The 12,034-nt window shown below is 35.3% G+C and overlaps 1 protein-coding gene across 1 annotated transcript; it reads right to left on the reverse strand.

Annotated features, from left to right (window-relative positions):
• Positions 1 to 1,770: 1,770 nt before the first annotated feature.
• On the reverse strand, positions 1,771 to 7,590 carry LOC132704201 (craniofacial development protein 2-like). The gene is made up of 3 exons (XM_060674088.1): positions 7,448 to 7,590; positions 3,294 to 3,471; positions 1,771 to 3,225 (listed from the first exon to the last, which is right to left on the reverse strand). The coding sequence occupies exons 1-3, from the start codon at positions 7,588 to 7,590 to the stop codon at positions 1,771 to 1,773; spliced, it is 1,776 nt and encodes a 591-aa protein (XP_060530071.1).
• Positions 7,591 to 12,034: the final 4,444 nt, after the last annotated feature.

The following is a 12,034-nucleotide window of genomic DNA, read 5'->3' on the forward strand; positions in this document are numbered from 1 at the left end:
AAATTAAATAGGTAACTTTTAGTAAATATTTAGTAACAACTTTTTTAACAGGAGCATAATCCCCGACAAGAAAAGTCACTATTTGTAAAGTATCCTGTGTTATTTTGTTAAAAGCTGGGACCAGAAGTCGTTTGTTCTTTCGAAGTTATTAGTTTGTCTGCATAAATCTTCTTCTTTTTGGCACTACAACTCTGGGTGAGTCTTGGCCGCATACACTATTGTCCTCCAGCTCTGTCTATCCTGAGCTTCCAATTCCCAAAGGGTTATACCCATTTTCCTCGCGTCCTCCGTAACTGCGTCTTTCCACCTCCTCCTAGGTCGGCCAACAGATCGCTTTCCTTCTGGCCTTTCACAGTATATGATATTTAAGAGTCTCTGATCATTGCTCCTAACAACATGCCCTGCCCATCTCAGTCGACCAGATTTAATACATCTTACTATGTTTTCCACACCATATAGTTGTTCAAGTTCATTATTATTTCGACGTCTCCATTCTCCTGTTACAATATCCCTGGTTGATCCAAAAATCGCTCGTAGTATTTTTCTTTCGAAGACCAGAAGCTTGTCGGTTTCTCTTTTGTTTAGGACCCACGTTTCGCTACCGTATGATAAAACAGGGCGTATTATGGTCTTATATATTTTTATCTTAGTTCCTCTTGTAAGTATTTTGGATCTAAGGAATCCTGATAGCGCATAGAAAGCCCTATTTGCCGATGCAATACGTGCGGCTACCTCTTTTTCGTTCCTGTTGTCATCTGTTATTGTCGCTCCTAGGTATTTGAACTCTTTTACGACTTCAAAATTGTAGTTATCTATTGTAATATTTTGCCGTATTCTTTGCCTGGGGTTCTTAGACGTTATCATATATTTAGTTTTAGCTTCGTTGATCCTTAATCCCATTCTTTGAGCATGATTTTCAAAAGAGGAGAATATTTCTCTAACATCTATAGTATTATGTGCCACAGCATCTATGTCATCGGCAAAGGCTAACATAAGTTTCGTACCATCCGTTGCGAAACCCGGTGTTATTTGGGGAGAGATTTTCTTCATGGCCCAGTCCAGAGCCAGGTTAAAAAGCAAAGGGGATAGAGGGTCTCCCTGTCGCAGGCCTGTATGTATTTCAAATATTTCTGACGTAGTCTCACCAATTCGTACTTTTGCTTTGGAGCCCCCTACGCACATTCTAGTTAAACTTATTAATTTTAATGGGATTCCCAATTCCCTCATTGCATACCATAGCTGATCCCGGTTGACTGAGTCGTAGGCCTGCTGGAAATCCAAGAATATTTGGTGTATGTCTTTATTGAATTCCCAGCATTTCTCCATAATCTGGCGGACTATAAAGATTTGATCCGTCGTAGACCTCCCCGGTCGGAATCCACATTGGTAATCTCCTAATATTTCCTCGGCATATGGTGTTAGTTTCTGCACAAGGATCAATGTCACTATCTTATAGGTGGTATTTACCAATGATATTCCTCTATGGTTACGACAGTCCGCTTTCTTTCCCTTTTTATGGATTGGTATTATTATGCTACTGTTCCACTCATCTGGCATCTTTTCGCGTTTCCATATAGTTGATATGATCTGGTGTATCATTTGGTGTAGTTCATTTCCTCCGTTCTTTACGAGTTCTGCATTAATTTCGTCTTCCCCTGGGGATTTGTAGTTCTTTAATTTGTTGATAGCCTTCTTAACGTCATCTAGTGTAGGCGGTTCCAATTCCAATTCTGCAGTATAGAAGTGCGTGTCTTTGTCACTTCCATCTACTTATCTATTAAGCAGTTCAGAGAAATATTGCCCCCATCTTTGAATTATATCATCCTCCGACGTCAGTAGTCTTCCGGTGCTATCTTCTACAAAATTTAGTTCTCTTATCGTCTGTCCTGTTTTTCCGATTCTTATTCCTCTATAAAATTCTCTTACTTGGTTGTTCGTGTTGTTTTCCTCTATTCTTCTTACTCTTTCCTCCAAATGTTCCTTTTTCTTCTTTCTCAGTAGTCTTCTGGCTTTGGCACGTGCTATATTAAATATCTCCTTGTTTTCATTCGTGGGGTTCTCCAAAAAAGTCATTCTTTTTCTAGTCTTCTCATCCAATATATTTTTACATTCTTGGTCGTACCATCCATTTTTCTGACTCCCTGTTGTTGTTCCTATAGTTTCACTAGCTGCTTCTCTTACTATTGTCTTTAATTGTTGCCATTCGACTTCAACATTTTCTTCAGTAGTTTCAGTTTGTAGCATTTGCATTTTGTTCCTAATTGCTTCTTTATATTCTTGTACCTTTTGAAGTCTTGTAAATTTGTTTATGTCCCATTTTTTCCTCGTTTCTTTCGTGCTTGATCTTTTGGTGGACAGTTTCTCTTTCAATTTGGATCTTACTAAGAAATGATCTGAGTCACTATCTGCCCCCCGCATGCTTCTGACATCTTCAATATTACTGGAAAAACGACCATCTATCAGGACGTGGTCAATTTGGTTTTGCGTTACTCCATCGTTGGATACCCATGTTATTTTATGGATGTTCTTTCTTTGGAATTGAGTGCTCCTAACCGACATGTTCATTGCTATTGCGAAGTCTGCCAATCTGTCCCCATTATCGTTTGTTACGTTGTGTAAACTATGTCTTCCCACTACACATCTCAGATGGTCTTCCTTTCCTAGCTGGGCGTTGAGGTCCCCCATTATGATTTTTATGTCGTTCCTGGGAGCTGCTCGATATTCCTGTTCTAACATCTCGTAGAATTCGTCTTTCTTTTCACCTTCTGCTTCATTCGTCGGGGCATGTACTGAGAACATAGTTACGTTGTGCCACCTTCCTTTCACTCTGAGTTTGCATATTCTGTTGTTCACCGGCTTAAATGCTATAATAGCCGTTCGATATTTTTTGCTTACAACAAAACCACATCCGAATTCATGTATATTTTCAGACCCTGACCAAAACACTAAAGAGTTCTGCATTTGTACACTGCCTGTGCCTAGCCATCTAATCTCCTGAATGGCAGTAATGTCCATCCGGTACCTTTCCAATTGATCGATCGCTCTTGTAGCTATTCCTGGTCTAAACCAGCTTAAAACGTTCCATGTGCCTAATAGAATATCCTTATTTCGTAGCCTAGGTCGATTATCCTGGTTATCCGTCCGTCTCCGAGGCAAAAGTGTTTGATTCGCAGCGTATAAAGTTTTTCCATATGTAGGTTGCTGGCCTACAGTACAACCCCCAACCTGGAGGACCAGGTCTCAGAATTTATGACCCCCTGAGACAGGGTGGCTCGATTTTACCCCCCAAGCACCGGGTTGGCTGTTTGCAGAGGTGGCCCTCTGGGCGGTGGGGTCGCCACATCCCTACGCCAAATCTGCATAAATATATTTACGTAATTTTCTCCTAGTTTGTAGTGACAGGACAGACATGGAAAACTAGCCGATTGTTGAATATAAATCGAGTCGAATTTCAACGTATTCCCGAAGTTACTGTCAAAAGGGCAGAACAAAATCCTTAGGAATTTACGCTACTGCAGAGTCAGATGGCACTGAACGTGATATCGATTCGGAAGTTGCAATTAGTGATAAAGTACTACTTAGTTATAACAAGATTGAAATGTAATATATTGGCTTATTCTGTTATATTAAACTAGAGCTTTTGATACTGTGCATGCAACAAATTATCCAAAATAATTCCGATGATATTTCAGTCGGGAATCATTTACTCATTTCAGTGCAAAGGAAGTACTTGATGCGGCTACAAAGGTTAACGAGGACCTAAATTCACTATTCAATATATCCTCAGCTCATAAGTTCAAGCTTAATGGCAATAAGTCAGTGGGCATATTATTTGGACCACAAAAACATGTAACCTATGACCAGCTAAAATTAATATTGAATGAGGCTGATATAGGGCAAAAAATATCGGGCCTAGATACTAACCTGCGATTCACAAAAAATGTCAATTGAACTCTGTCAATGAAATGGATTGCTTAAAAAATTATCTCTGTGTGAGTCATTAATTATATATATGCTGATTCATTTATGACTCAGGTCTAAAGACGAGGAATAGTGACAGATTTCCGAAAGTTCAGAATTAAATATTTGAGACAATTTTACGTGCTCATTCTTACTAACAAATATTACAAATATTAAAACTAATCAGCCGTCTTAGTTCTCTAAAAATGTTGTATCTTTTATGCAGCCAAATAATATCAAGACGAGACAAAAAAGTTGCTACTTTTTACTCGATATTACACGGCATTATTTCAAAGATCTTTTTCCCATTATAAATCAAACCAAAGATCTTCCTTTGTTCAAATTCTCACAAGTGGCCTTCAATCAAGTAAGGGACGTTCTTGATAAATTAAAAAGTAAAATTTGCCAAGATCACTTTAGCATATCCATGAAAATTGAAGCAAATAAAGAATATTTTAATATACTCATTTGATAAATGCCCTAATGTGTACCCAAATATTTCAAAAATATCAAACATTTTTGCCATACATAAAGGTTACTGCAAACAACTTTAGACCTATTTTTATGGTACCTTCTGTATCAAAAATTATTGAATCAGTATTAAAAAACCAAATTAACAAACATTTTGAGAATTTTTATCTTTAGTTGGGTCAGCAATACGTAATGAGGGAGGGTAGATCAACCGACTCTACTATCACCAAGCTGGTTAAAGCTATAGTCAAAAGACAAGCTAACTTTACGAGTGCAACATAAAACATAAAATTATTACAGTTTTAATATGTTTCATTATTATAAAAAAAATTGTACCCCTCATATTAGTAACTATACTGTTTGAGTGTGTGGGCCACTCGACTCTATTAAAAAAATAAAACTTCGAGTACATTAGCATTGAGAAGTGGGGTTGTAATGGGACCTACCCTCTTTCTCATATATATCAACGAAGTTCCTGAATCCCCTTTGAATGATTGACTGGCGTTGTTTGCGGACGGCACTACTTTTTTAATATATTAAAAAGTCTTACTGAAGCGCTTGCTGAAACTAACTTTGAATTAACAAGAGCTAAGGACTGGTTTATAAAAAATAGCTTAACCCTTAACAAAGGGAAAACAGTTTCTTTATTTTTTCTCAAAGTCATTAATAGACAAAGTTCAAAATTCTTGGGAATTGATTTAGACCCTAAGCTAAATTGGTGTCATCACACAGATCAAGTGGCTAAAAAAATCTCAAAAAAAAAAACATTTTTCCCATACGTAACCTAAAGGGCACTGTAGATTGTAAGATATTATTGACAGCATTTCATGCTTTGATTGCCTCCCGCTTGCTTTGTGGTCTGATAAACTGGGGCGAGGCTCCCGGTGCTGCAAGAGTATTTCACCTACAACGTAGTTGAAATAAAATAGATACAAACCTTAAATACAGAGAGGATATTAGACCTAAATTTTCAGAGCTCAAAATTCTTATACTGCCAAGCAAGTGCTTACGTACTTAAGTGTCTAGTTGTCTAGTGGAAAATCGAACATATTTTTTACTTGTGAATAAAGTACACCCCTACAAAGCACAGAATAGGGACAACCTCAGACCTGATTTCTTCCGTTTTAATGCGAGTAGGCTAGGTTCAAATTACTACTGCATCCATTTTTTAAAATTAACTTAAGCTTGAGACAAAACTTAACTACCAATAAACAGGTTCAAAAAGTTAGTCAAAGTTTTTTTAATAAAGCAATCATTTCACAACTTGGAGGAGTTTATCTTTTTTCAAGATATCAATAACTATATCTACTCCCCTATTTCGGTAATAAGTTTCTGTGATAATCTTCGTTCAGTTTTAATGGATGTCCAGATGCTCACAAAGCGCTTTATGTTTTATGTATTTTGCTTTATGTTTTATGTGTAAATTATGTTGTAAAATTGTTATTTCATGTTATATTTCATTGCCATGACTGAAATTAAATGAAACATAAATCTCCCAAATTGATAAATAAACTTCCAGTTAATTTTTTAAATGACTTAAGCTTACTTAATGACCAAAAAAGGTTAATATGATAATGATAAGCAATATGGCTTGTATAAGGACTGAGAATTTCTTGAATTATTGAATTTGTTGATTGTTCAGATTGATCTCCATGAGTTTTTTTTTCTAGTATGAAAAAGATTAAGGTTTAAAGCGCCCTTTGGGTGACATTTCACCTATTTTTTTAATTTTGTCATGATTTAAGTTTCTTGCTTTTTGGATAATAAAAACACAATAAAAGATAAATAAATAAATGTAGTATTCTCTAAATGATCAGGCTACTGCTCAGTATTTAGGGAATTCCGCTAGTCTTCGGCTTTGCATAATAGATCGAATCTTCCAAAAATCGAATTTTTATAATTCACTGGTGTAATAAATCCGTGTATTGCTTACTAGTCACAGTTTACACGCGAAGACGACTCAATAGAATATGAGGACATATTCCAATATCTTCTTTAATCTCCAGCTGCAAAATCTCGAGCTGGGTAATTGGTAGAAAGTTACCCTTCAACCAAAGAAATTTTTCTTAAAGTAATAGACACTTTAAAGTCGACATTTGTTCCTGATGATTTATTTATTTAATATTAGTTAGTATTGAAAATGGTTGGTAATTTATAGAGAACGACAATCACTTAAAAAGTTTCCGACCTAACCCTGAAGATCGCGGCACTACTAATTACTAAAATCGCTAGGAGAAGTTACAAGGAGACTGTAGAGAAATAAAAATAAAATAAAGAAAAATACCTTCTATCATTGTTGGGTCGGAACCTTTTCAAGTGACTCTCGTAAACTGAAGCTAAGTAATCTAAGTAACTTAGAAGTTCAACTTCGAGCACTAGAAACTTTGCGTGTCATCACCGACAAGTATTTTTATGCTTTTTCCTGTGGTTCATATTAATAAAAATTAAGTCAGGAATATATTCAAGTAACTTTCTACAAGTTGCTACCATCTGGTCATTCCCTAAATCGAATTAATTTATTCAATTTTTCGGATTGTCTGTACGTTAGGCTGTATCCACCGCAAAGGATGAATCCCTCAATTTTTATTAGTAATTGTTTAGTTTATTTCAACACATTTCTGTTCAGTTTTACAATGTTCTTACTTATTTATAATAACTTTTGGATTTCAACAAAAATGTTTGAACCAATGCCGACCAATATCTGGCTTGTGTTTTCCTTCCATGTTAAAACTTAATTCAATGTTTCTAGCTAGTGCACGATACTTTAAAAAAAAATGATATTAGATTCAGAAATGAATAACGAAATAAACCATTCCCGGCAAGTTTAGCATGAAAAGGCCTTCTTGTGGCAGCAGGTGCACTCTTTAGCTGTCGCTATAACTCAAGGTGTCCTATCTACATAGGCCTATTCATTACATTGCATTCAATGTATTTGAAACGTAGGTACACATGTTTGCGTATTCGTTGTGCGGAGTACCCATCGTTTTATTAATTTTTTTTTCAGCCATTAAACCACCTGTGCTCGGAATAGTAATCGAAAGTTGCCGGCACGCACACATATCCGCCCGTGCTTTTCAATGAACATTTCTGCGATCTTGACTTTAAAGAAGGGTTATTAGATCCGCAGATAGCAGCTGTTGACAACGTAATACTGCCCATAAACATAAATCAAACTAAATCGTTACTTGTTTTAACTGTCTCGTTTTTTTTAACGAACCGTTAACGATTTTAAGTACCCGCCGATCCGATTCTTTGAATCAGTCGTGTTCTGGGAGAGGAATGGGCGGACTGAGTCGTGGGAGCATTATTTTTGTACATCTTTTTGCTCATACATTTCAATTTCAAATGCTAGACCAAACATTAGTTCGGACGTGGTCAGCGTGGTTTCCGAGTATTATATAAAAAGGAAATTTTGGTTCAGCTCACACAGAATATCAATTCTTTTGGCAACAGTATTTACTCTCGGCTATCAAACTTTGTTTGCGGCAATACGAGTGCATGATATATTGTGATATATGTATAACGCATGGATAATTAATAATTGTCTTTATTTTAAACAGAACAGAACAGCTTATATTAGAGCATAGGACATATTTTATATATAATATTTTATAGCCAAGTCTTACCTTTCCTGACATATTTTGAATTTTATGTCAAAAGTGACCTTGTTATATATTTGGGATTAATTTCCTTATAGAAAAGTATGTCTTGATATTTAAAAAATAGCTAGTAAGTAGTAAGGGTAGTAATATTAAAAATTTAAATGATGAAATCATTTTAATATTTTTTTCGCGTTTTTCATTTAAGAATCTAATGAGTTTGTATACGGTTCCCTACTGCAAAAAATTGTAGATTTCGAAATATTAGCAATAAGATGATTTTCCATTGAAAAAATTATTGACTATGAAGATCACTGCCAAACATTACAGCAAAAAGAAAACAACCCCCCTACTTACTGTGGTTTCTTTTATTTATCTCATAAATTTGCTTAATTTATAAAAAAGACACAGATTATATCTGAAATAGCGTTAGGGTTACACAACGTAGGATTTTAATATTATTATTATAATAATATAATTATATTTTATACTATTATTACTATACATTATTGTTTAATGTTACAAATAGCATTTTTTTTAGAATATTTGACTTAGATGGCGTAAAATTGTCAAACATCGATTTCCAAATTCACGGCAAGTCAACATAGCACCCTTTCTGTAGTATTCGATTGTCTTTTTTTCGTCGTGTTCCGTAGTCGTGGCATTTTTACAATGAAAAAACGGTTTATTGCTAATATTTCGAAATATACAACTTTTTAAAAGGGCAACCATATCTAGAAAACCAAATTATAGTCATTTTAACATAATAAACAAAACAAAATAAAAATTAGAATACTAAATATTAAATTTTAATCTTTTACAAAGAAAAATTGTTTCGCCATTCGTATCTCAAAAATCGAGCACTTGACATGTGAGTTGATTTTGCTTTATCTAGTTCAGAATTGGTATATTATGCAACAAGTGCGGTAAACGGCATTTGACTCACGAGTGTTTAATAAACGAGCGACTTATAAAGTTTACTTTTTCTACGACCGTTAGTTTTTGGGTACATTTTCGCAAAACAACTCGAATACATTCACTGACATGGCCATCAGAATTGACAAACGTCAAGGCGTGGGAATCTCCGAAAACATCCGATTGCATCCAAACCTGTGCGGTAAAAGCGCGGATATGTCCGAAGTGGCTCGGATCCGTAGGAAACGAAACTGACGTGCTAAAATGACATTTCGCGCACGCTGGATCGGTGTGTAATTACATATTCTAAAGACGGGACTAGAAAAAAGGTTTTTGAGGTTAAGACACTCCAATTACGGCCACCCTGTACATATATGTATTTAAAGTTTTAAACGTCAGTGACATAAAATTCAAAATATGTCAGTAAGACTCAGGTATAGAATATTATATATGGAATATGTTTATAATTTTCTGAATACTGTAAATAGTACGTTGAAAATATGTAGTATGTTTTATCAAAATAAATGCAGTATATCTTTTTTAATTAGAAATCATCAGTTGGAATAGTAATCCTCATCTGCAAAAATCCCTGATTCCAAGTTTCAATATCTCAAAAACGGCTTGAGCTTTAGGGAAACCACAATTTCGAGAACTAAACTTTTAAACTCCGTATTTTGCTGAAATTTCAATAACTAAATTTGTATTTCGCTAATGAGCGATATTTTACAAAAACATATTTGGTTCAAATTTTGCATATCTTACGATTAGCTCAACGAAAGAGATTTTTGGCTGTAGGAGTATAACGCCTGCGGCAAGATTTATGTTGGAACTACCAAAAGATCGGTGGGATTGAGACTCAAATTGAAAAGTCTGGAGTAGCCGCACACGCAATAATCAAAGGACAGTATATATTTTGAAAGCTGTGAGTTGCTAGCATTAGATCCAAATAGGTCGACTGAGGTGGAACAAACCTCGAAATTAGCCGAAGCCTAACGAGCCTCGAAGTCGAGATCCCCTCGAAGTTAGCTAAAGGGGAACGAGCGTCGAAGTGGAACTTATCTTGAAGTCAACTGAAGCAGAACCCGTCAATCGATATCAGTATACCTGCAACGTCGGAGACGGAACGACCTTTGAAGAAGCTTGCCACTCTTGCTAGTGAAATCTTAGAAAGCAATACCAAAACACAGCGGCCTTTAGTCCCAAAGTAGAACAACAAATATTTTTTTACTGTACTCTAGGCTACTCAACTATGCACTGATCAGGCATCGACAAAGTGCTGCGCTCCCAAATAACTGCGCCAAAATAAACTAGTGACTAAAGCGTGGTTTATAAAACATAATGGATAGTATTCGTATAACACGGATATTTCCGATACTTTAGTCAGGGTAGATATTAGCCTCATACTTATTTTTAGGCTTATTAATTCTGACGGTCACGTCACGAGTCACTCAGTGAATGTGTTTTGCAAAAACGTACCTAATAGTCTTACAAAAAGTATAATATGCCAACATGTTGATACACTTCTTCAGTCACTCGTTTCTTAAGCACTGCCTCCTCTTATGTCGAATCAAATTGGGGACCATACTGGCGTAAAACGTTAAGTTTCGCTAAATAATGTTTCGAGCGTTTCCGATACATTAGTCACGTATTGGGAGCGGTCGGATGTTGTAGTCTCAGTTTTTCCTCAAATGTTACGGTGTTAGCTACAGGGAATACTTTTACTGTAAATTTTGGATCCGATTTAAATAACGGATCTATCCGATTTACTCAGAACGATTTTTGACCACTTCCGCATGTCTGTTTACTTCGGCAAACTCGAGTTTTTAAAAATCTTTAATACTGCATTTGGGAAATGGTAAATATTAATGATTTTCGTGACATTATTGGTGATTCCTTATTATTTTTTACGAAATATATTTTTTGTCATGAAATCTTGTTTTACTATCACAACGCCCATAGTGAAAAAGTAACCATCTAATATCCACAATTGCGCACTTGCATTTTTTTGCGTTTATTAAGGCATGATCAAAACAAATATAACAATGGACGATAAAAAATATTTGTTTACGAACCTCGCCTTTTCATTAACACAAATATTTTTAACAGTAACGTATTCCATTCCAATACCGAGCCAATAAAAAAAATTCATATGGATGTCTGTCTTAAAACGAAATGTTGTTGCCATTTTCACAGGCGACAACCTTTAAGATTATCTACATATTTTTTTAAACGAATGAACGAAAGCAGTGTTTCCATTTGCAATGGCAACAGAACATTTTATTGTACAACATTTTGTCATTGCAAATTAATTGAATGATTTATGATTTCCTGCACGGTGTTTTTATTTTTTCATAAAATATTCCATCATAAATTATTTAAAATAGTTTTAGGATAGTTTTATTGGTTAATAGGCGACGGAGGATTGCGATTACTTCCTTGTAAGATTTTTTGGTCAATATCTTAACCCCTGGCGTGAGAGAGCTTTAAAAAATCATATCAGCTTGGTGGCACTGCATACCAGAAATAAAAAATACCGTTCGGGTGGATCACGAAAGTTCATAAAATTAATGCAAGAATCGAAAGCGCCATTATAACTAGTACTAATCCAAAAAAGATTATAAATTTAAGAAATAAATGTATGGCTGTTATGACATCCAAAATAAAACTGCACCAGATTTTGAGAATGAGTTTTTTATGTATATCCCGAAAACTATGCGCCATAGGAATTTGAGGCAAAAAAGAAGCAGTAGATTCCGGCAAGATTAAGAACCATTTGATGAAGTTAGATTGGGCTTTTTTAAATAAAATCAGAATAAGGCAAACCCCATACAGCAATGTTGAGTATAGTTTTATAGTGCATGTTAAGAGCAGGATCTGTGCACTTTTGAGCTCTGGTTACAGAACATTCTGCTCTTTCCATGAGAAACAAAGAAAAAGTGAAAGTTACTCACAAATACGTATAACTACTTCAACAGGATTGTTATTTAGGAAAAACCACCTGGAACACTCAATAGTTAGTTTTATTCAGATATCAATTCTAGTACAAAAAAATTCTAGTACAAAAAAATTTTTAAGCTGCCCATATTAGG

Source organism: Cylas formicarius, unplaced genomic scaffold (genome assembly GCF_029955315.1).
Source record: "Cylas formicarius isolate icCylForm1 unplaced genomic scaffold, icCylForm1.1 PGA_scaffold_6__28_contigs__length_40554024, whole genome shotgun sequence".
NCBI lineage: Eukaryota > Metazoa > Arthropoda > Insecta > Coleoptera > Brentidae > Cylas > Cylas formicarius.